The sequence below is a fragment of the Ranitomeya imitator genome, chromosome 7, assembly GCF_032444005.1.
Source record: "Ranitomeya imitator isolate aRanImi1 chromosome 7, aRanImi1.pri, whole genome shotgun sequence".
Taxonomy (NCBI): domain Eukaryota; kingdom Metazoa; phylum Chordata; class Amphibia; order Anura; family Dendrobatidae; genus Ranitomeya; species Ranitomeya imitator.
In genome coordinates this window covers 41,040,089-41,065,998 of record NC_091288.1, presented here as the reverse complement: position 1 = coordinate 41,065,998, position 25,910 = coordinate 41,040,089, and the positions used below count along the sequence as shown (strand labels likewise).

The following is a 25,910-nucleotide window of genomic DNA, read 5'->3' as shown; positions in this document are numbered from 1 at the left end:
TTCCGAACATGGTGTGTATTATGGCATCCAAACAGTTCAATTTTGGTCTCATCTGACCAGACTATATCCCAGTATTTCACAGGCTTGTCCAAATGTTGTTGAACAAACTTTAAAAACGAACTTGAACATGCTTTTTGCTCGGCAGTTGAGTCTTACGTGGTGAGCGTGCATAAAGGCCATGGAGGTTGAGTTTTCTTTGAAACAATTGTACCTGCTGATTCAAGGTCTTTCTGTAGCTCTCCGCAGGTGGTCCTTGCCTCTTGGAAACTCTTGTGAAATTTTAGACAGGGGAGTAAAAAGAATCGTCAGGAGGAACAACTGGTCATTAGGGTTGAGCGAAACAGGTCGGCCAGATTCAGAAGTCGCCGACTTTTGGCAAAGTCGGGTTTCATGAAACCCGACCCGACCCCTGTGTGGGGTCGGCTATGAGGTTGGTGATCTTCTGATCTGGAATCGGAATTCCGATACCGAGTTCCGATATGTTTAAGATATCGGGAATCGGTATCGGAATTCATATTTAAGTGTAAAATAAAGAATAAAAATAAAAAAAATATTGATATACTCACCCTCGGACGCGCCCTGGTTCTCACCGGCAGCCTTCCTTCCTAAGAATGAGCGCCTGAAGGGCCTTCGATGACGTCGCGGCTTGTGATTGGTCGCGTGAGCGGTCACATGGGCGGTCACGCGACCAATCACAAGCCGCGACGTCATCTAAGGTCCTTCAGGCGCTAATTCTTAGGAAGGAAGCGTCCAAGGGCGCGTCCGAGGGTGAGGATATTCCTAATAGGTATATACTCACCCTCGGACGCGCCCTGGTTCTAACCCGCAGCCTTCCTTCCTAAGAATCAGCGCCTGAAGGACCTTCGATGACGTCGCGGCTTGTGATTGGTCGCCTGACGCCCATGTGACCGCTCACGCGACCAATCACAAGCCGCGACGTCATCGAAGGTCCTTCAGGCGCTCATTCTTAGGAAGGAAGGCTGCCGGTGAGAACCAGGGCGCGTCCGAGGGTAAGTATATCAATATTTTTTATTTTGATTCTTTATTTTACACTTAAATATGGATCCCAGGGCCTGAAGGAGAGTTTCCTCTCCTTCAGACCCTGGGAACCATTAGAAACCCAATGCACTGCATTGGATTTCGTGTTTCGGCCGACCCCGACTTTTCTATAGGATCGGCCGATTTCACTCGACCCGACTTTTTAAAAAGTCGGGTTTCGTGAAACCCGACCCGATCCTATAAAAAGAAAAGTCGCTCAACCCTACTGGTCATAGCAAGTTTATGGTGAAATTAAGTTCTTTCCATTTCTGGATTATGACCCCAACAGTGCACACTTGAACCTTCAGTAGTTAAAAAATTCTTCTGTAACCAATGCCATCAATATGTTTTGCAACAATAAAGTTGCTCAGGTCTTGAGATAGCTCACTGGTTTTACTGGTCATCAGATGTTTATTGTGTGGCTCTTTGGTAAAGAGACACCTTTTTATAGGCCATCAGTTGAACCAGGTGATATTTTTCACTAAGTGTCAGGATTGCTTTCTAATTACTTATAGATTTCAGATGGTGTCATGACTTTCCATGGCATGTTGAAATCGGACATGCCCCATCTGAGAACTGTAGCCCAGCTATTAAAAAGAAATAAAAGTTGAGTTTCTGTCCTGGGGAGTGTGTGGGTCTGTGCTGCTCCAGATCCATTCACGGTTTCCATCCAACTGCAAATTGGTGGGGGTGTCTGGTGCAAAACCCCAATTTATCTGACACTGATGATCTTAGGATAGTGGAGAAAAACAGGTGTATAGACACACACCACCTGCCAATATCTAACAGGAGTGCAGCAAAGATAGGCCATCAATATAATTTGCTCTGACAACCACTTTCAAGTTTGCAAGAAAAACATTGAAGGCTTGTGTGAACATAACCCCACAATGATATTCTGAAGAATCAGAGAAGGACTTGGTGTCCACTGACACTGTCCGACCACTGATGAAGCAGCAAAAACGTTCAATTCGTTGGGCAAAATGATTTTTAAAGGTTGCTTGAAAACAAATTTCATTGTCCTGTGCTGCCGAGAACATGATGCACAAAAGTGCAATGGGTGGTTGTGTAATGGCAGCGGTTGGCCGGTCTAAATGAATTTATAAAAATCGCCATTAGAGATGAGGGAACCTGAGAATGAGCGAGAGGGTGCGGGAGCGAACAAGTGAGTTTTTTCCCCAGATTGGGTCTCCTTTGTTTTCATAGGGGTTCAAATTCCGGTTAAAGTTCGGGTACAGTTCTGCTACACTTCTGGTACCCGGACCTTTGGACTTAAGTTCAGGTCAGGTGGCAGAACCCAAATTTCCACAGGTCCGCTCACCCCTATTCGCCATAAATCACATGTATTTTTTATTTTATTTCCTTTATAAAAGGGCAGAGCCACATTTACAAATTTGCTGGCTCCTTTAGTAGTGACAGATCAGTTAATAATACAACACACAGTTTATTTCCGATCTATACAGAGCTGGCGGCCGACAAAAACAATAGGTGGCGGCTCTGAGCACCGCGCATTATTGACCTCAGCGGTTATAATGTGAAGCGTATGGTTATGCTGTCACAATGAAGGGGGGAAAAAATCCTGCGATTGTAACAAGTGAGAGAGAAATAATGTGTTGTCACGCCGGGGTGACTGCTCGATGACGCAGATTTCCGCGCACTACATTATCTGCTGATAACGGCTCTAACCCTCCATATAAAGGATCAGAGTTTCTCCGTGTTTAGAGGAATCTTGGGTTATTTCCAGGCCCATTCAGCAATCTCTCATGTGGCGAGCAATTTTTCACCCACTTCTACTTATAATATAAATATAACTTTCCAGCTTGGCAGAGATTCCTCGGAAAAACCAATGAATACAGAACAGCAAGTGGAAGAAATCACACCGGGGCCGACAATAAGCAACGCTGCGGCCGAGTCGCTTTCTATGTGCACGATCTGCATATCCTGGAACAAAAAAGGTGGATGGAAACATTTTATTTTTAGTAGGATTTTTTTTTCCTTTTTAATTTATCCTTCCTAAGTGATAAAATACAAAGGATCACTCTATGGAAGCCATGGTCAGGGAAAACAAAATAGAGCGCTGATCCACTTCAAGGGTTATTTCCATTTTCACAGACTGATATTGTCGGATAGAGCTTGTAAAATAAATAATGATGAGCCCTTCGGTAATTTATTACTTATTAAATTTGCAGGCGTCCTCGAGATATTAACACTTGTTTACATCTCGTTATCTAGGAGACCGACCACCTCTGCTGTCTAGGCAGTAATTCCTGCTCTGGAGCTGGCCGGGATTACGAGCTAGGCATCTCTTAATTAGGGCTTTTTTAGGCAAGCTTTTTTTGGGACCTCAGATGGACAGGAAAGATGCTAATTGTAGGCAATGTGCTTAATGCACACAGACATTTTTTAGGGGAAAAAAAAAAAATCTGTGCCTGCACTTAAAGTCAGTTTTGCAGACCAGAGTGGTGTATGTAATAAAAGTTCCTGCACCAATCAGCAAACAATTGTCCTGTGTATTTTTTTTTTTTTAATACGCCCATCTGAATTCTGCCTTAAAAGTGTTTTCTCAAGTTACACCTTCAGGAGTGCACCGCTCTCTGTCTCTGGCATGCTACTTTGCTGGAGATGGTGCACTCCTGAAGACTGACAGTGCAAACCAGCACCATGGTCACGCCAATTCATGTGTACCCGGCAGCCACGATAAGGCGATTCTCGTTGCCAGGACCTAATGCCAATCCTATATAGACTTTAGTCTAAGGGAGGATTCACATTAGCTTCCCATAGAGATTTACACCTCAGTCTAAGAGAGTATTGGCATTAGGTCCTGGCAACAAGAATCGCCTTATCGTGGCTGCCGGGTACATAAGAATTGGCCAATTTAGGCACTGAGCATTGTCAATTTTTCATATTTCTAGTCCAGTAATGCAATTCAATTTTCATGTTTTAGCGTTACAGAGCGCTGCTTTTTGTTTGAATGCATACGAGTTGGCGACTCTAGGTAAGCACCTGTTCAGATCTATTTATGTTTGGATGTGACGGTCAGTCTTTTGTTATTTATCTCTATCAGCAATCTTGCGCAAACAAGCTGTAAAGAGTCTACTGGCGTCACTCCGAGGTGGAATTCTATGGGGGGATTTCCTGTTTGTTCGGCAATCTCTGCATGTGCTGAGGCTGTCAAACAGCCACGAAACATGCAGCCGTGAGGACTCAGACATATTTTTCAAGCACTCTGTTAGCACCTGAGCATGCTCAGATAACACCTTATCAGAGTACGCTCCATCATCACTAAATGGAACCTTAGGAGGGATCTTTTAATAGTGGAGGAAGTTGTATTAAGTCATATAACGCAATTCACCTCTGGCAGAACTCCAAGACCACAGATGGCTCTGCTCTCTCTGCCCCTCATCCAGCATGCAGGTTAGCAAACAGACTGAAAATGGAAGCTTTTTAAAAGGGCCTCGTATAGATGAGCACATCACCAGTTCCTTTGATTTCCCTGAGATATAGGTAGTCACCAGAGGTCTCGTTCTCCACTCCATATATTGAATACACAAGCACAGCAGGCGTGCACATGTATTAGGGAAGGCGAGTGTGTCTGGTATCCGAGTACGGGCGGATTTGAAGACCAATGTAGGAGTGGTCCTAACAATGTGTGAATGTAGCCTCATCCCCGTTACCACTTCATTAACAAATCGTCAACCATTCAGCTGCAGGTCTCGTCTTTGAGATGAGTAGATGAGTTTATCATACAGTATAACTGTCTATGAGCTTAACATGATGTACAATAACAAATTGTATTGTGGTACTGTGTTAGCCAGAAAAATCAATGTGAATACTTTTCTGCCCAATGATGACAGAAGTATTCTAGGAGTGATACCTATATTGGCTAACCAGAAAATAATATGTTTGCAAGCTTTCTGAGCACAGTGGCTCCTTCTTCAGGCAAGATCTTGCCTGAAGAAGAAGCCACTGTGCTCTGAAAGCTTGCAAACATTTTCTGGTTAGCCAATAAAGGTATCAACTCCTAGAATACTTATGTCATCATTGGGCAGAAAAGTATTCACATATGAGCTTAACACAAATTTAATGCCATTTTTCCTTTTTATTCTTCCAGTGAAGATCAACATTAAATTGATTTTTTTTCTTGTCACGCGTATAAAGTTTTACAAAGTGGGTTAAATACTGATACTCAATGTCATTCTGTATCAGCGGGTTTTTCCGATCTAAAAAAACCTTTGTCCATAACCGAGTTACCTTAAAGGTACCGTCACACTAAGTGACGCTGCAGCGATACCGACAACGATGTCGATCGCTGCAGCGTCGCTGTTTGGTCGCTGGAGAGCTGTCACACAGACAGTTCTCCAGCGACCAACGATCCCGAAGTCCCCGGGTAACCAGGGTAAACATCGGGTTACTAAGCGCAGGGCTGCGCTTAGTAACCCGATGTTTACCCTGGTTATCGTTGTAAATGTAAAAAAAACAAACACTACATACTTACATACTTACATTCCCGGTGTCTGGTCATGTCCCTCGCCTTCAGCTTTACGCACTGACTGAGCGCCGGCCGTAAAGTACAGCGGTGACGTCACCGCTGTGCTCTGCTTTACGGCTGGCCGGCGCTCACCAGTCAGTGCGGGAAGCTGACGGCGAGGGACATGACCAGACACCGGGAATGTAAGTATGTAGTGTTTGTTTTTTTACATTTACAACGGTAACCAGGGTAAACATCGGGTTACTAAGCGCGGCCCTGCGCTAAGTAACCCGATGTTTACCCTGGTTACCAGTGTCAGCGGGAGATCCAGCGACAAAATAAAGTGCTGGACTTTCCCCAGCGACCAACGATCTCCCAGCAGGGGCCTGATCGTTGGTCGCTGTCACACATAACGATTTCGTTAACGATATCGTTGCTACGTCACAAAAAGCAACGATATCGTTAACAATATCGTTATGTGTGACGGTACCTTAACTCATTGAGCCTTTGCCGCTGCTCCCAATGTCTGTTATTGTCTGCAGCTCTGAAGTCACTGATTGTCTGCAGCGCTGTTGCTGTGACATCAGTGCTGCAGGTTGCATCAGATAACAGGAGCAGCGGCAGGGATTCAGCGCTGGACTCAGGAAGGGTGAGTAAAGGAAAGATAGATAGTTTCTTTAAAAAGAAATTGCAGCCGAGATGGGACAGGTGTATTCTGGAAATAAAACCCACCATTTAACCAAATCTAGCAAATATTCATTGTACGACAAATCACTGAACATTCTAAAATCTAAAACTAAAATATTCCAAATCTGCGAAACAACCAAAGCCATAAAACACAATCTGCAATAAATTGGTCTTATATTAAAAGCGAAGGGGGCGCCCCGCTGCGCAGATAATCGTTTTTTTCCCTTTTAGTTGATGATCTCCATTCTCCATGGTGCCTCCGTGTAGTTGAGGTCGCACGGCTTGTTTGACGGGGTTGCGCCGTGCTAAGTAAAACTGTTCCCCGATATGCCCCAAGGCTCCATTTTCCTTTGCAAAACATTTTATGTCAAGAAAATTCCCCTAGCATCGGAGTAGCTATTAGCAGACTAATATATCTTACCGGTGCCCAGCAAGACGATTCTCAAAAGACCGGCAAAATCTAATTTATTTTCCTAAACGGTTTCAATAAATGACAAGTGTTCAGAATTTTGTGTAAAAAAAAAAAAAAATATGAAGCTCATTCCCGGCAGTAAGTTTGCTGAATAACGGAGCGTGGTCCTGCAGAGAAACAGCTTTGGGTTTAGGATGGATCCAAAACGATGCTTCGGAATTTACCAGGAGGGGCGCGAGGTTTGCAAATTAAGCAGTTTTCTTTGGTATTATTACATTTATGGAACAACGATCCTGCGATTCACGTCCGCCCATACTAGTAACGTGGCCTGGGCATAATGCACATCTCTATGCTGTCTGCACAGTGTGACACGCTGCCATAATGTGATGAATTGACTCGGCTGGAAGGGACAAAAGCTGTTGCAGCAATTAAATCGGACAAATTAATCTCACAATTTACGAGTATAAACTGCAAAACATATCTGGCTTAAGGTGAAAAGTAATGATGAACGCAAGACTGCGCTGCGCAGGGAAAGACGTCACATGCCAAGACCAACCGGTCATAAATCTTACCAACATCCATTGCGGTTTCCATAAAGCTTTTCTGTCTCGAAGCAAATTCGGCCAGTAACTTCTGCTGCCTCTCCCGAGCCTTCTGACGTCTGCGGTACAAAAGCAAAATTTAGGCGTAGAAATCTAGGCAAATGACTGGTTTTTATTGTTCGTTTGCTTTCCTAAAAGCAACTTTCTAACTCTTTATTACAATTTTTCTACCATTTTTCTGCCGCATTTCCTAGGTCTTTGTCTAGCTCAGGGCTCTGCGCAAAAATTTTTTAAAAAAATGTTACAAATCCAAAGTCCCTACTCCGTTCTGACTCGTTCTGCTCTCCTCCTTCCTTCTTTTAGTGTTAGGAACAGCAGCAGGGGGGCGTTGCACAAAACATCTGCAGCGTAGAGGGGAGAAAGCATTTATTGCTTTATGGAGAGCAGAGAAATAAAAAGGCTATAGAAGAGAGGAAAGCAGATGGAGAGCAAGGGTATAGTATTCGGAACTGTGAGGATACAGGAAATAAGGTGAAGACCGCAGCACATTAGATTCACACAGAACATCCAGCATGTATCACTAGGAGAAACACTCCAACAAAAGAAACGTCTACATACTGGATCAATCGTAAGCATTTCCATATCAGGGGTGACCAAGACACTGGAGGTGGGGATACGTGTGTGGTGTACTCAATCTACCCCAAGATATATGCACATAACTACTTTTTCATTGGTCTCTGTGAGTTTGCTTCATCTGCATTTGGAGTGCACTGGCACTAGTCCACATTGTGAGCTTGCATTATCTGCATTTGGAGTGCACTGCCACTATTCTGTATAAACTGCGTGTTGGCACATACAATTTTTATGCTCATGCACTTTATTTGGAAATCTCAGACTTTGAATTCTTATTAATCGGGTATTTGTGGTTTTTCTACTGTTAGTATCATGATCCTTACCTACTACTATACTGATAATTGGGCTTCACCATCCATTTTTTATTGATCGTGTTTTGGTATTCTGTTGTTGGGATCATGGTATCTATTAATATGTGAGCAGGAGTTTAGGGTATTTATGTCTATTGTGACTATACCTTGTATATATTTTTCCTATTCAAGTTTTTATTCCTGTCTTTTGTACATGTGCTAATAAAATTATAGACGTATCTAAGAAACCTCACCATTTTGAACAAATCCATTTTTCTAAATCAATTTATTTATACATGAGAAATAAAAGAGGAGGAGCAGCTCAAATTTCTATAAAAAATGATGTTTCTGATCTGTTAATTTAAGGGAAATACAGAGATGTAGTAATTTTTACACCAAGAGATACAGGCCGCATTCACATGCCTGTTTTCATGGTCCAGTGTGGCTTTATATTTTTGACATTCATTTTAAATCTGGAAATAAATAGCTTTGGGGCAACATAGTCCCTTAAAAAAAAGCTGAATGACAAATAATTACACCCAGGTACTCTTCCCACTATACCGACTGGTGCATAAACATATAATAAATTCTTCTACTCCAACTACATTAATGTTAAAAGGAGTTAAAAAAAAAAACTAACTGCCTTACTCATCCTCCCCAGGTCCAGTATGTCATCTCCACCGCTGCCCAGGATGTCTGTTATAGCCCGCAGTGCTGACATCACGTCAACCACACTGCAGCCAATCAGTGAGTTCAGTGGCTCTGGTAGAGTTTAGGGCTATGGAGTTGGAGTCCATTTTGGTGGAGTCTGAGTCATGGAAATTGAGGAGTCGGGGTCGGATGTTTGGCTTACCGACTCCACAGCCCTGGTAGAGTTGGTGTTAAAAACTGAGCTCGCCGACTGGCTACAGCCCTGTCCATGTGACGCCAGCACTCTGGACAAGTAAAGACAGCCATAGAGATGGTAGACTGAGTGCCGGACTTGGGGAGGATGAGTAAAGCACAGATTCTTTTTTTTACTAAATCTGCAGCTGGGGAAGAAAACACCTTTAAAATAATCAAAATCGTGCTATAAAGCCAATGCTATCAGATCCACTAATATAATCCATCTGAAGCTCCTACCGAACAATGATAGATTTGCAATCGTAAAAGCAAAGATCAATGCAGCATAAAGTACATTTATTCCACAATATAAGAGTACGGTATAGTAATTACATGCACAGTGTATGATCGGCTGTAAATTACACCGTAATCAGAAGGGATATTGCAAATATAAAACGTTTTATGTTGAGTGAGATTACTTGCAAACAGCAACAACATTAATAATAGAAATACCAAAATGCCGCCATATAAATTAACAGCATAATAAACCGACGCATTAAAGAAGGAGTCTGCTCTGCGGACCGGTCTATTACAGAGAACATCTGTATTCACCATTTGCAATTCTGGATCACAGACTGTGCTGTGCAGTTCCTCCTAGACATTTATGAATAAATTGACAAATGGGTGTTACCAGTAGGGTGTGTGTTCCTTTGCATTTTAACATTGTCCAATCAGTGCAGACCATATCATTTTTCCTTCCCATAAATCTCTAGGAGGAATAAAAGAGGAACCATTAAGTTCTAAGGGAATTATTTGTTTCTGGGCAATAGAAGGGTATACTAAAATTATTGGGAACTATGCCGTATTAGGGTGTATGGCGGCAGAGGGGAGCGGGCACTCATCTATTAGCCAGATTAGGTAGTCTCTCACAAGCTGCAAATTTTGGATGTAGGCCATTCATATAATATATGGACATCCATATATCTGACTAGACACCTGGTAATACTGCACTGCACAGAAAACAAAACAATAAGAACAGTTATGGGGAAAAATTTACCCTGGCAAAAACAGCTAGTGGTCAGGGGTCTCGGAGGCTGGAACCCATTTTATTGGTCAGGGGTCTCGGAGGCTGGAACCCAATGTATTGGTCAGGGGTCTCGGAGGCTGGAACCCATTTTATTGGTCAGGGGTCTCGGAGGCTGGAACCCAATGTATTGGTCAGGGGTCTCGGAGGCTAGAACCCATTTTATTGGTCAGGGGTCTCGGAGGCTGGAACCCAATGTATTGGTCAGGGGTCTCGGAGGCTGGAACCCATTTTATTGGTCAGGGGTCTCGGAGGCTGGAACCCTTTAGCAATCAGCTGATCACCTTTGCTAGTTCCTATATCAATCAATGTTGTCTGCGATGAGACCATCCCTTTAATAGAGCCCTGTCTCCAAAACACCGTAAGGTAGTATAACAGATTTCTGGAGGTCAAGTTTTTTGTCTGATAACGCTGCATAAATATATCAGTTCCCACCAATCAGCTGTTGGCGGTGGCCAAATGTAAACAATGTACAGTGTAGTGGCCGCTGCAGGGTACTGGAGTTCAGCTCATTTTCAAACAGGGTCTTTCACCAGGCTTTTGCTACCTAATCTGAGAGCAGCATTTCAGCGGTGTGTCCCTTTATTGGGCCGTTTGCTGTAGATTTGATAAAATCCCGGATTTATCAGCAGGAGATTATCACTGTAGCAATTTAGCACTGCATATTCATGAGCTCTGATTAATCCCGCCCACACCACTGACGTGCAGCTTTCTGCCTATGCACACTGTATTCCCGGTGGTGGCCACTACAGGTACAAGACTGAGCTGTTCTAGCTCCTTTCAATGTCTACTATCAGCCACCAATGGAGTTAAGAACCGTCGACCAGCGTGGGTGCCGTTTGCTGGACTCCCACTGATCTGATGACCTGTCCCGAAGGAGAAGTCAGGACATCCCCTTGACACTATGATCTTTCCTGAAGGATCAGTCAGGACACCCTTCAGGAAAGGTCATCATGTCAAGTGGATGTCCTGACTTATCCTTCAGGAGAGGTCATCATGTCAAAGGGATGTCCTGACTTATCCTTCAGGAAAGATCATAGTGTCAAGGGGATGTCCTGACTTCTCCTTCGGGACAGGTCATCATGTTAAAGGGATAAGTCAGGACATCCCTTTTGCATGATGGCCTCTCCTGAAGGAGAAGTCAGGACATCCCTTTGACATGATGGCCTTGTCAGGACATCCCTTTGACATGATGGCCTCTCCTGAAGGATAAGTCAGGACATCCCTTTTAACATGATTGCCTCTCCTGAAGGAGAAGTCAGGACATCCCTTTAACATGATGACCTCTCCTGAAGGATAAGCCAGGACATCCCTTTGACATGATGGCCTCTCCTGAAGGAGAAGTCAGGACATCCCTTTGGCATGATTACCTCTCCTGAAGGATAAGTCAGGACATCCCTTTGACATGATGGCCTCTCCTTAAGGGTAAGTCAGGACATCCATTTGACATGATGGCCTCTCCTGAAGGATAAGTCAGGACATCCCTTTGACATGATGGCCTCTCCTTAAGGGTAAGTCAGGACATCCATTTGACATGATGACCTCTCCTGAAGGATAAGCCAGGACATCCCTTTGACATGATGGCCTCTCCTGAAGGAGAAGTCAGGACATCCATTTGACATGATGATGTCTCCTGAAGGATAAGTCAGGACATCCCTTTGACATGATGGCCTCTCCTTAAGGGTAAGTCAGGACATCCATTTGACATGATGATGTCTCCTGAAGGATAAGTCAGGACATCCCTTTGACATGATGGCCTCTCCTTAAGGGTAAGTCAGGACATCCCTTTGACATGATGACCTCTCCTGAAGGATAAGTCAGGACATCCCTTTGACATGATGGCCTCTCCTTAAGGGTAAGTCAGGACATCCCTTTGACATGATGACCTCTCCTGAAGGATAAGTCAGGACATCCCTTTGACATGATGGCCTCTCCTGAAGGATAAGTCAGGACATCCCTTTGACATGATGGTCTCTCATGAAGGATAAGTCAGGACATCCCTTTGACATGATGGCCTCTCCTTAAGGGTAAGTCAGGACATCCATTTGACATGATGACCTCTCCTGAAGGATAAGTCAAGACATCCCTTTGATCATCAGAGGCGCTGTTTCTACAAAAAGAAACCATTTACAAAAACTTTTCAGCAACGACACAATCGGCACTCCAGAATCTATGGGCCTTAGAGTACGGTCATACATCCATGTGTCGTGGTCCGTAACAAACACACCGGCTGAGGGACAACTGCTCCAAAATAAACGTGCATCGTGTTCATACTTGGTTCACGGCAAACCAATGTGTGATTCCAACCTGAAGGCAGATTCTCGTGAGATCATCTTACGATAAATGAGGCCATCATAGTAATTTTAATGGAAGGATCTTGGAGAACAGGGTGGAAGAAAGTCCCCAACACCGGCATTCCCTTTGGAAATCCTATAATCTACGTAAGTATGTAATATGTGTTGTGCTCTGCTGCCGCCATGTCCTTGTGTGGCATCGGCACTTTATATTCATGCATTTCGCCATCCAAGTTCCGCTTCAAGTTAACCGGGTCTGACTGTAAATAGAGATCCCTAATAAGAGGACATAAACCAACTGTGACAGATTCAGTGCAGCTCAGTAATTTTCCGTGATGGCTCACGGGGATGAGACGCTGAGGCTGAAAAAAAAAATAAATAAAAAATTGGGAAGCTTCGCAGCCTTTCCTCGAGTGCCGGATCTTTGTTTCTATGGCGACAGCGCGTCATTTGTGTAATGCCACCTTTTGTCTTGGTCTGCAGGTTGGAGTCATCATGGGGGCCCTTATTGGCTGTTCCATCTTCACTACTAGAAAACGAGACTTGAAATCAAGGGGGGAAATAAATGAAGGTGGCGTTGAGGGAGCCGCACGACGGCGGCAAATTAGATTCATCTTCATTCCGGGCTGTCAACAACTACGGCGATTTGTGAATGTGTCGTGGACCTGGCAAACAACAGGTCTGCGATGTGATGGTGGTGGCTGAACCGACAGCAGAAGGTGAAAGCAGTACTGGAAAATATGGCGCAAATGTGCTAAATAAACCTTCTGCTGCCGCCATCCAAAAACTGCATCTGTTCCATATGAAATGTCAGATGCAACCTCCACCAAACACTATTGTAAATACGCATACTGCGAGACATTGAGTTTTTATACCTTCTGTTTACTTCCTAAATGCTAAATTAAGCATCTTTTCAAAAGGTTTTCATGAAGTATTTCCTCCCATGTTGTTGCTGTAAAGTCTGTGCAGCGCCTGTAAATGACAGACTGTGCTGCTGCTCCTGACAGTTGTTGGCAGTGGCTCCGGGCATTTCCTCCACTCACCGGAGTAACCGGCATCAGTGAGGAGGGGTAGAGGTTATACACAACCCTGCAAACAGTGGTAGCGAGTGGGGACTGCACCCTGAGGTTTGTTTTTCTCTCCACTTTAAAAAAAAAAAAGTAAAAACACAGGCAAGATTGATTTATCTAGGCGAAAACCTATACACCGAATCTACACACTGCCCATAAGCAGGTTCCCTAGCTGTCTCCTAATACGACACAAAGATTAACCAAGGAAACGGTTTTACAACAAACTTTGCATAAGTCAATTGTACAAGCAAAATATAAAAAAAATTGATACACCGGTATCTTATTAGAGAAATAAGTTTCTTCACTTATGAAACACTTCCTTTTCTCCCTCTGCCTTCTTTCTCCACTTATGAAACACTTCCTTTTCTCCCTCTGCTTTCTTTCTCCACTTATGAGTCCACTTCTTCCCCCCCCTGAACTCATCATCTACTTTTAAAAACTTCTAAAATGGATTTTACTCAAACACAAGACAGACTGCTAGGTGTCAGACTACAGCTGACTAATGACAGGGGAGAAGTCAGGATGACAGGTCCAGACACATTCTGCTGTTTTCAAGCGATTTTTCTCACCACAATGCTGGAGTCACAGCTACCTTGCTTAGTACAGGTGTATGATGGTCCCCATGCAAGAGCAGGAATCACTCGTGTCTGTGTACTGTCTATGGAAGGCATCAGAGCAGCTAGTCTACAACCACTAGCTTAGAGACCGAGCCTGAAGTAGGGCTGCAGGGTACAAGTCATGGTAAGAAACGTTATTCATGTTACTCTGGGCGCCGCCTCCTCTTCCTTCATTAGCGTTCCCCGGCGCCTGCGCTGTAAGTTCGAAGGGCAACGCAACTGCGCATGCCCCCCAAAAAACTTACAGCGCAGGCACCGGGAACGCTACTGATGGAAGAGGAGGCAGCGCCCAGAGGCCATGAGTGACGGCTGTGAGGCGTCTGGATTAGGGAGGAAAGACCTGCCCCCCGGACGATTTCGAGGTATGAGGAACAAATTTGCTAAACGATTCTTTCAGCAGTGCCAGGAACAAGAACTAAAAGAGCCACCTTGTCAGAATGCGGCATTAGTGCAGCACAAGGTGGCTCTTTTAGTTACAAACGCCTGGGGGGTGACAGGTTCCCTTTAAGATGAGCTAATTGTGCAAATACATAGAGCCTGAGCAGGATTAGACATTTGTGCAGCAGAAAAATAATCTGTAAATCCTCAGCATGGTCTTTTCTGTGGCAAAATCCACCTCTCGCACTCAGATTTGAATTTTAAGCTGAACTTTAAGGCTATGTTCACACGTTGCGTTTTTGCAGCAGGTTTTTTTATGCTCACTTTTGCAGGCTCATTTTTAGCTGTGTTTCACAGTACCAGCAAAGTCAATGAGATTTAATAACGCTCATGCACACAATGTTTATTTTTCCTAGCTGCTTGTTGTTTTCAAAATGCAGCGTGTCACTTCTTTCAGCGTTTTTCACCCATTAGCAATGATGTCTAGTGCAAAAACTAAGGAAAAAACACAGGTATTGGGCTTTGCTGTTTTTGGTACCAAAACCTGATGAAGTAGAATCAGATTTTTTTTATGCAGTAAACTTCATCAGCGTGCACAAGAGACAAATGTACTATGACAAAACCGCAGAAATAAAAACACACTAAAAATGCAGCAAAACCTAAGCAAAAAACAGCAAAAATTAAGCAAAACCTGCTTTTTGTAAGCAGCTTAAATTCTGCGTTAAAAAATGCATCAAAAACGCAACGTGTGAACATAGCATTAGGGTAACATTTGAATTCCCAGGGGGTGATCAGCTATAACCTCCAGACATGCAGCAAGGGTAAAAAATGCCTTAAAGGAGCTGTCACCTTTCCAAGAACTTTTTTCCTATAAGTTTCCTAAACAGTTTAAAGAAAAAAAAAAAAATTTGCTCTTTACTTACCCTGCCCAGATCCAGCACTAAGTGTCATCTGGTCCGGGAGTCTTTAATTGTGTGCAGTGCTGACGTCACATTGACAGCGCTGCAGACAATCAGCGAATATAGATGGCACTGCAGTCAGTCACTGAGCTCGGCAGCTTGTGCCGTCTACTCCAGCAGCTGCTAAGCTCAGTTGTCTGCAGCGCTGCCAACGTGACGTCAATGCTGCAGACAATAACAGACACCAGGAGAGGCTGAGACTCGACGTTGGACCTGAGCAGGGCAAGTAAAGCACAATTTCTCTTTTTAATAACTTGCATATTAACTTTTTCTCAGAACTTTTTATAGGGGGAAAAAAACCTTTAAAGCACAACTGCAGAGAACAGGCTGTCTCACATGATGGCTAGTGAAATAAAAGACTTACCTTTCCTCTTTGTCCAGTGTTTTCTTCTCCGCAGGACTAGACTTTTTGGGTGGGACGGGTGGAGCGGCTTTCCTACAAATTTCATCAACACTAAGTTTGTTTAAGCAGCTCCTCTTCGCAGCCTTCAATAAAATCCTTTCCACTGCAGTTACTCCGTCCCCATGAGCATACTTCGATAAATCTGCTTGGGCGAGACAATCCGGATCACCCAACCAGGGTGGACAATAGGAGTCCGACTTCCCAGACAGTTTCTGGTGAAGCTTAATCAGTAAGGATAGCATGCTTTCTTTCACCTCTAAGATCACCGTGGTTAACTGAGGCGTTGAGCCCGGCGCCGTCCACTTCAAAGCCGAGGTTTTAGGACGCACAACCTGATTGGCTTCGCTATTGCTCCGGTTTATTATTTCCTGAAACTTCTTTCGCCGTTCAGCCACCAAACTGAAAACTTGAGCAGTGCCAGAGTTCTGGAGTGGGAAGAAAGAAAACATATGAAATCAAAGAATACGGCACTACTGTGTACCGACCCTCATGAAAAAGCTACCAACTGAACCTTGGCGGCGACCCCTTAGGCCATCTCTATACAGTGCAGGCTCAGGAGTTGAGCCTGCTCCATAAAGCTAGGATGCCAACTGTCTAACTTGACAGTGATACAAATCAAGAGAGTAGTCAAGAACGAGAGGCGCATTAAAAAAGGCTTTAAAGATGGCGTCCGTCACTTCTGATGATGAATGAAGTAATCTGCCATGTTAAAACTGCTGTGAAGCCCAGACAGTGGCCGGGCATCATAGGTGACCAATTTTACAATACACTGCAATGCTAAAATATGGAACGATACTGTATAAGCGATCAAGCAAACAGCAGGTTCCAGTCCCCTAAGGGGACGAAACAAAAGTAAAATAGAACACTAAAAAATAATTAAATAATAAAAAAAAAAAACTACTTGTAAATAAGTTTCAAATCGCTCCCCCCTATCCCCCCCAAATGCAAATAGTTAAAAAAAAATGTATAAAAACATAATTGGTATTGCCGTATAATCGCTAGAGTTCATAAACTATAAAAATATTTAACCAATAAGCCGAAAATCAAAATGAAAAAAAAAAAAAAGATGAAAATGCTAGAAGTGCTCATTTTCGATCGCAGCAGCTCCCTCTAAAAAAAAAAAAATTGCAATAAAAATCAAAAAGAATTATTAAAATGTTGTATGTTTCCAAAACGCTGCCAATAAAACCCGAGCTCTTGCAACAGGTTGACACCAACATATTTGTACCGACCTGAAGGATCAGGCCGTCAGATCTAACAAAGACAATCCACACGTTTGGCGGCTGTCGAACAGCCACGAGACATGCAGCCGCGGGGACTCGAACATATTATTCGGGCACACCGAAGGCACTCTTAGCACCAGAGCATGCTCAGATAACACCTAATCCCAGCACGGTCGCTCAACACTAGTAGTCACCTCCGCTGCCGTTCCAGCAATGTGCGCTTGGTCTCTCTGTGCCTGTATGACAAGGTAACATCACGGGGATGCCTGTAGCCACGGTCCTTGAAAACCACAACCCATCGTGCAAAAAAAATCATCCCTCCTAAGGAGTCTACTATATGGGCACGTAGGCCATAGGAAGCTGAATAAAATGATACCTTGATGTCTGTGATATGATGTCTTATTCCAGAGTTCTCCACATTTTTCTTGGGGAGATCTATGTCCGGCCGATAGATCTTAACAGCTCATTTACATATTAAGCAAAAAACCTGGATTTCTCTGGAGTACGACATCGGACCGCAGATATCAAGGTATCATTTTATTCAGCTTCCTATGACCTACATGTCCACGGCTTACGAGGGTTGACCCTACTGACAGATTCCCTTTAATACATTTTGCCAGAGACTTTCAAAATTGTTGAATTTTTGCCCAGTTTTATGCCTTTACAAAAGTGGAACATGTAAAAGCAACATTCTAGATATCCACAGATGCTGGCTATTATTATGCAGGGACGGTTCAGGTGAAATTCTCTTCATGGTCAAATCCATTATCTTTTATTTTACAAGTCTTTCGTTTGTGATCATTTTAGCCTTCTTGCTCTTCAAAACCCAAGTTCTTGCCACTTTGCTACAAGGGTATGAGAAAGGGCACAAATAACGGCTCAGAATATATTGTAAAAAAAAAAAAAAAAAAAAAAGATTAGCAATTAGGCTTAACTGAAGCAGAATGAAATAAACGCGGCACACAATGATTAGACTTTATTTGCATAGAAAGCCATGCACAGAGCCGGACAGCGGGGTGATTTATAACCCACACACATGCAGGCCCGTCCAACGCCATTCATCAAAATTAATTTGCTTTTTTTTTTTTAAAAAATAAATAAAAAAAAAAGAAAAAGAAAAGAAAAATAGTTCAAACAATGCGCAGTCAGTGTTAAACAAGGTAGACAGAAAATTTTGTAAAAACTTTTTTCCTACAATTAAATGTAAAGAAACCAAGGTTAATCTGACCCGACAGTGCACAGAGGCGATTACTGAACGGGAAGCGATATGATAGGATTCGCTTATAGGGTGCGAAACCAAAATATAAGAAGTCCTTTCAGAAACTCATAAGCCGGGGAAATATAATTCGAATTGTTGGTGACCACCGGGTATCAAACGCATCTGATCACTGCTCTAATAAATGTGATCAGATAGCAAACAACGCCATGTACCTACAGACGAGGTGCACCCGCAACGTACCTATAGACGAGGTGCACCCGCCACGTACCTATAGACAGGGTGCACCCGCCACATACCTATAGACAGGGTGCACCCGCCACATACCTATAGACAGGGTGCACCCGCCACATACCTATAGACAGGGTGCACCCGCCACATACCTATAGACAGGGTGCACCCGCCACATACCTATAGACAGGGTGCACCCGCCACATACCTATAGACAGGGTGCACCCGCCACATACCTATAGACAGGGTGCACCCGCCACGTACCTATAGACAGGGTGCACCCGCCACATACCTATAGACAGGGTGCACCCGCCACATACCTATAGACAGGGTGCACCCGCCACGTACCTATAGACAGGGTGCACCCGCCACGTACCTATAGACAGGGTGCACCCGCCACGTACCTACAGACGAGGTGCACCCGCAACGTACCTATAGACAGGGTGCACCCGCCACATACCTATAGACAGGGTGCACCCGCCACGTACCTATAGACAGGGTGCACCCGCCACGTACCTATAGACAGGGTGCACCCGCCACGTACCTATAGACAGGGTGCACCCGCCACGTACCTATAGACAGGGTGCACCCGCCACGTACCTATAGACAGGGTGCACCCGCCACGTACCTATAGACAGGGTGCACCCGCCACGTACCTATAGACAGGGTGCACCCGCCACGTACCTATAGACAGGGTGCACCCGCCACGTACCTATAGACAGGGTACACCCTCGACGTACCTATAGACAGGGTGCACCCGCCACGTACCTACAGACAAGGTGCACCCGCCACGTACCTACAGACAAGGTGCACCCGCCACGTACCTACAGACAAGGTGCACCCGCCACGTACCTATAGACAGGGTGCACCGGCCACGTACCTATAGACAGGGTACACCCACGACGTACCTATAGACAGGGTGCACCCGCCACGTACCTACAGACAAGGTGCACCCGCCACGTACCTACAGACAAGGTGCACCCGCCACGTACCTATAGACAGGGTGCACCGGCCACATACCTATAGACAGGGTGCACCGGCCACGTACCTATAGACAGGGTACACCCACGACATACCTATAGACAGGGTGCACCCGCCACGTACCTACAGACAAGGTGCACCCGCCACGTACCTATAGACAGGGTGCACCGGCCACGTACCTATAGACAGGGTACACCCACGACGTACCTATAGACAGGGTGCACCCGCCACGTACCTACAGACAAGGTGCACCCGCCACGTACCTACAGACAAGGTGCACCCGCCACGTACCTATAGACAGGGTGCACCGGCCACATACCTATAGACAGGGTGCACCGGCCACGTACCTATAGACAGGGTACACCCACGACATACCTATAGACAGGGTGCACCCGCCACGTACCTACAGACAAGGTGCACTCGCCACGTACCTACAGACAAGGTGCACCCGCCACATACCTATAGACAGGGTGCACCCGCCACGTACCTATAGACAAGGTGCACCCGCCACGTACCTACAGACAAGGTGCACCCGCCACGTACCTATAGACAGGGTGCACCCGCCACGTACCTACAGACAAGGTGCACCCGCCACGTACCTACAGACAAGGTGCACCCGCCATGTACCTACAGACAAGGTGCACCCGCCACGTACCTACAGACAAGGTGCACCCGCCACGGACCTACAGACAAGGTGCACCCGCCATGCACCTATAGACAAGGTGTACCGGCCATGCACATATAGACAAGGTGTACCGGCCATGCACATATAGACAAGGTGTACCCGCCACGTACCTATAGACAAGCTGTACCCGTCATTCACCTATAGACAAGGTGTACCAACCACGCACCTATAGGCAAGCTGTAAACGCCATTCACCTATAGACAAGGTGTACCCACCACGTACCTATAGACAAGCTGTAAACGCCATTCACCTATAGACAAGGTGTACCCACCACGTACCTATAGACAAGCTGTAAACGCCATTCACCTATAGACAAGGTGTACCCACCACGTACCTATAGACAAGCTGTAAACGCCATTCACCTATAGACAAGGTGTACCCGCCACGTACCTATAGACAAGCTGTATCCGCTGGGAATATAAGATGACTGCTCTTGTACATTGATTCACATTAGAAGAACAAATGGATTATCATCAAGCATGCAAGTCCAAGTATGAAACACTGGAAGCATTTCACACCATCCATAGCAAACATCACACATCTACCTCTCTCTGCAAGGAAGGCCGTCTGGAACTCTGCTAATGGATAATGACAAACATTACTGTCTATGTAGATATAATTAATAACTGCAATGTGTCCTGCAAAGCCCCCATTCAGGTTATTATTGAAAAAAACAAAACTATTATAAAGTGGATAAAAAAATCGTAGCCACCACTAGGGGAGCTACATATGGTTTTATACAGCGGTCGCTGCATTATTTGGGTTCAGTATAAATTCTTGTGTACTGAGCTCCCTCTAGTGGTGGCGGCAGAAAGTCAGAAATTTATCGTGGAACTATAGGGGTGTGAAGGGACACAAAGGATTCAAATGCATATTGATCTAACATATGGGGCCAATAAAAAGGCAGGGCCAGGGACGCCAGTGCTGATAAGCGTTTTTATTTTATCGGCGTCAAACATTTAGCTAAAAAAGTTGTTGTCCTAGTACTGCACAATCCCTTTAAGATGCCCCAGATTTATCACAGAGATTCCTGCCATTTAATAAAGCGGTCTAATGTTACGAATGTCTAGGTTACGTGCACACCGACCAAAAGAGGGAATACTTGTGCCATAAAAATGTATGCTGCAATACGGGCACATTTTTTGGCGCACGGCGTTGCGAGTAAAGTCACGTCCCCTTTCTAATTAGCCACACCCATTTTCACAAATTGAAAAAACAAAAAGGTCTATAATATGTAATAAAGATGGTGCAGAAAATGAAAAAAAAAAAGTTTTAGGGTGCAAATTATACCAGAATTCGGGCGCATTTAGCTTCTTACTGCATTAGAAGCCTGATACATACAATAGGATTATAATCTGTGGGGTATGCTTCATTACAATATTTCTCTATCGCCTTTCATTGGGGGACACAGGAACCATGGGTGTATGCTGCTGCCACTAGGAGGCTGACACTATGCAAATAAAAAAGTTAGCTGCTCCTCTGCAGTGTACACCCCACCGACTGGCATTATACTCTTCAGTTTAGCTTAGTGTCAGTAGGAGGTGGACACGGGTCTTTCATTAGACCCTTATCTACCTCAATGTGCGTCGTTTTCTTTTCAGGTTTCCGGAGGGATACAGGGTGAACCGTCACACCTGTAGTCCCACAATGCGGACTATGAGTACGGCGTGTACTGCCACCCCGTATCCTCATAGATCCCTCTCCAGGACCAAGATCCTAGCACACAAGTGTGCTCAGAAGTCCGGTCCTGGCTCCGTCCCCCACCCACTCGCCCACCAGAGCCTGTCTGTTGCGGAGACGAGGACGTCCATCAGCTCCTGGACGTCTCATTCCTCTTCAGGTTAGTACCGGCGTGGGAGGTTTGAGGTGAGTATTTTCCCCATACCATCCCAGATCATTCAAGGGTAAGTATTTTCTCCCCTGTCTAGCAATCGAAGAGTGGGGCTCAGGGGTTGTTTTATGGGGAAGTCACTGTGTCCCACAGTTTGGGGTCCAGGGCTCTTACCTCACCCTGGATCTCTCTTCAGCTTCCCTTGTGCGGCACATGGGTCCACCAGAGAAGGGGTTCATTGCGGCGGTAGCACCGGGGCCTTGTAAGGTTTCCATGGCGTCTCTCCCCCACAGCGGTCACCAGGCTCTAATCCAGGCCCCGGCTTCGGTCGGGGCCTGGACCTTTTCCGCCGGCCACCGGGGGCTAATTTAGGCCCCGGCTTCTGTCGGTTCCTAGTGCGGCGTTACGGCCCCGCCCCCATCCTCTTTCCGGCGGGTCTTTCTCCCGCGTTTTCCCCCTTCTCTCCGGCGCATTGCCCCAGCCACTCCCTGGCCTAGGCACAGACCGCGCCGCAGTGCCTCTAGCCCCCGCTCTCTCCGTCGGGTGGGCTAGCCTTGCGGGGCCTCCACGCCGCGGCTTCCATTCCCGACGGCCACCGGGAGCTAATTTAGGCCCCGGCTTCGGTCGGGGCCTAGTGCGGCGTTATGGCTCCGCCCCCGTCCTCTTTCCGGCGGGCTTTTTCTCCCGCGTCTTCCCCTCTCTCCTCTCCGGCGCTTAGCCCCGCCCACTCCTCTTGGCCTCAGCACAGACTGCGGCCGGCGCCATCTTTGAACTCTCAATCGTGCAGCTTCAGCGCCGGCTGCTTTCGGCGCTTCTTGGTTCGTGCTGCGGACTTCAGAGTGCGTGTGGACCCAGCGGTGATTTCTTACAGGACCTGCCTTCCCTGCCGACCTCCTCCTACAGCCGAAGCTATCCACAGGACATCTTCCGTCTGCACTGCAGACCAATACCCTTCCTCTGCTTTAGTCAGACACCATTTGTGCTCTCCTGTAAGGGCAGGTTCCCCTTAGGTCAGTCCTCTCCCACCTGTCAGGACTGCAGCGATCCCACATCGTTCTGGGCTCCCCCCCCCTCTGCCCCGAGAGAGTGAGGACCCTATCCCAGGGTGGGCTTCCTCTCTGTCTCAATCTGTGGCAGATCTCACCAGGGTATCCCAGACCCCGGTGTCCGTTCTGGATAGATTGTCCTTGCAGACCTCCGCAGTAGCCAGCGGGTCACAAGTAGCCCCGTCTGAGCCTACCAGGATAGGCCTTAAAGAGGTCCAGCCCGGAGCGCCATTGCGACTCCTCTTCCCGTTCCATCTCGCCTCACGGCCCATTTCAGCGGTCAGTTTCTTCCCGATCCTCTCCCCCGAGTCAGGCGAGGCGTTTTCGGACGCACCTTCAGAGGGACGTTTTGGAGCTGCATTCTGACCAAATCGCTAACATGAGGGATATGGTTCAGAGCCTCATTGGAGCAATCAACCAGACCCGTGGCATCAAAGATCCCTCTACGGAACGCGCGGATCAGGCGGTTTCATTTAGACGGTCGACGCCACTTTCCAAGGTCTTCGCTTCTCACCCTGAATTCGAGAAGGTCCTGACGAGAGAAAAAGAGAATCCGGCCAGCCGCTTTCAGAGAGGAAAGCGCCTTGGCGTTTTTTATATCCCTTTCCTCTGGAGCTCACCGCTTATTGGACTCTGTCCTCCAACACGGTCCTCCCGCTATCTGGCGGAGCATCTCTGAAAGATTCTAACTAAAGAGTCATAGAATCCTTTGCGAGCTCAGCTTTCGAATCGGCTGCGTCTATTTTTGCCCGGCCATTGCTTATACTTGGGTTTCAATATCCATATCCAAAGGTCACACAACTCCGTCGGAGCATTCTGGACGGGGCCCTCCTGGACAGCTGGCGGAGCTTGCCAACCAGTTTTCTCATGCGGGTGAATACTTGGTCTCCGCTTCCCTGGATGCCGCGTCTTTTGCAGCTCAGGTGTCCAGCAATGCCGTTGCCATCCGTCGGTCCGTTTGGCTCAAGGCCTGACAGGCGGATTTGTCTTCAAAAACTCCCTTACCAGCCTGCCTTTTTCAATGTTCACGTCGCTTTGGTTCGAAGTTGGGCCAAATCATTAAGGACGCTATCGGGGGGCACAAGTCTACACCTCGTCGCCCTCCTCCTAGACGGCAATTTCGGTCCTTTCGGCCTTTACGTCGCTTCGTGGCGTCAAACTCCTTTTCCCCGCAGCAACAGAGGCCACAGGCACGTCAAGAGTAGAAGACTGTTTCCTTTAGACCCACGCCTTCCTGGCGCTCTCGCTACTCCCAGGGTAGATCCTCCAGGTCTAGGACTGGAGGATCCACCTCGGCATGACTCACAGCAAGACCCCAGCCCACTTCCCAGGATGGGCGGCTTTCCCTTCTTCAGGGATGTCTGGATCCCCTCAGCAGAGGACGCATGGGTCAGGGAAGTTGTATCCTCGGGATACAAAATAGAGTTCGTTTCACAACCCAGGGATCGTTTCTTCGGATCCCGAACCCAAGAGTCCCGATTCTAGTTCCGGGTTTCTTCGCAGCCACCGCTTCTCTCCTCAAAGCCGGAGTAATAGTTCCCGTCCCAGAAAAAGAACGGTTCACTGGTTGCTATTCCAATCTTTTGTGGTACTGAAAGAAGAAGAAGAAAAAAAGAAAAGAAAAAAAAAAAAGGCAAGTTTCGTCCCATTCTGGATCTCAAATTGCTGAACTGGAGAGTTCGTCTGAGACTCATAAGGATGGATTCCCATCGTTCAGTAATTGCCTCCATGGAGGCTCGAGAACTTTTGTGTTCCATAGAAATTCAGGACGCCTACCTTCATGTCTCGATTTTCCCGGGACATCACAGATTCCTGTGCTTTGTGGTGCTCCAGGACCATTTTCAGTTCTTCACCCTGCCGTTCGTTCTCACAACCGCTTCCAGGGTTTGCACGAAGACTATGGCGGCGCTGATAGCCATCTTGATGGTCAGGGGCTTATTATTTTTTCTGTACCTCGGCAACATCCTCTTCTAGGCTCCGTCCCCCTTTTTCTCAGGCTCACCAGAGCCTGTCCATCCTCCTCTACACCCTAGTCCGCTTCGGGTGGCTTGTCAACAAGAAGAAATCCTGTCTTGTTGCTTCCCTGCGCCTCGTTTTTCGGGGCATGCTCTTCGACACTCGTCAGACCAAAGTCTTCCTTCCCGAGGACAAGAGATCCATCCTTCGTCGGGATGTACCCTTGCTTTAGGGTCCTCGGCTTCCCTTCTTCTGATCGGCCATGAAGTCTCTGGGGAGGATGGTAGTGACGTTCGAAGCAATCCCCTTTGCCCAATTTCACTCTCGACCTCTTTAGCAGGCCATTCTGTCACAGTGGGACAGGGCTGTCTTGTCCCTGGATCGTCCTATCCGACTCTCTTCCCGAGTCAAGGGTCCCTCAACTGGTGGCTGACGTCACCTCTCATCTCCCAGGGCATGTCCTTCCTTCCAGTTCTTTGGCAGGTGATGACGACGGACGCCAGCCTGCTTGGCTGGGGCGCTGTGTTTCGCCATCTGACTGTTTGGGGTCGTTGGTCGGCGCAGGAGTCTCTTCCGCTGATCAATGTCCTCGAGCTTCGGGCCATCTTTCTCTTCCCTCGTCACTAGGGAAGGATTCTCAGGGGTCTACAATGCCATGGCAGTGGCATATGTCAACCATAAAGGGGGGACTCGGAGCTCCTTGGCCGAGGTATCCAAGATCCTCCTCTGGGCAGAGGCAATGGTTCTGGTGATATCCACGGTGCATATCCCCGGCATGGACAATTGGGCCACCGACTTCCGCAGCCGCTAGGGTCTCGCGGCAGGGTAATGGTCCTTGCATCAGGAGGTCTTCCATCAGATTTGTCTTCGATGGGGGACTCCGGACGTGGACCTCTCTGCGTCCCGAAGGAACAGGAAGGTTTCCTTTGGTTCGTCTCCAGATCTCGCGACCCTCCCGCGTGGGCGTCTACGCTTTGGCCTCCAGGATCTGATCTGCCACCCGAATTATCGGTCGCTCAGTTTACGGTGTGGCTGTGGACTCCACAG

General features: G+C 46.5%; 1 protein-coding gene across 2 annotated transcripts in view; it reads right to left on the bottom strand.

The window, feature by feature from the left end:
• UBR3 (ubiquitin protein ligase E3 component n-recognin 3) overlaps positions 1–25,910 on the bottom strand; it is a 171,625-nt gene that overhangs the window by 60,236 nt on the left and 85,479 nt on the right. For both annotated transcript variants that reach the window (XM_069733106.1, XM_069733107.1), the window contains exons 23-24: positions 15,656–16,119; positions 7,175–7,263 (exon numbers count right to left, since the gene is read on the bottom strand). In XM_069733106.1, the coding sequence (XP_069589207.1) occupies positions 7,175–7,263; positions 15,656–16,119 (553 nt within the window). The remainder of the gene's footprint in view (positions 1–7,174; positions 7,264–15,655; positions 16,120–25,910) is intronic.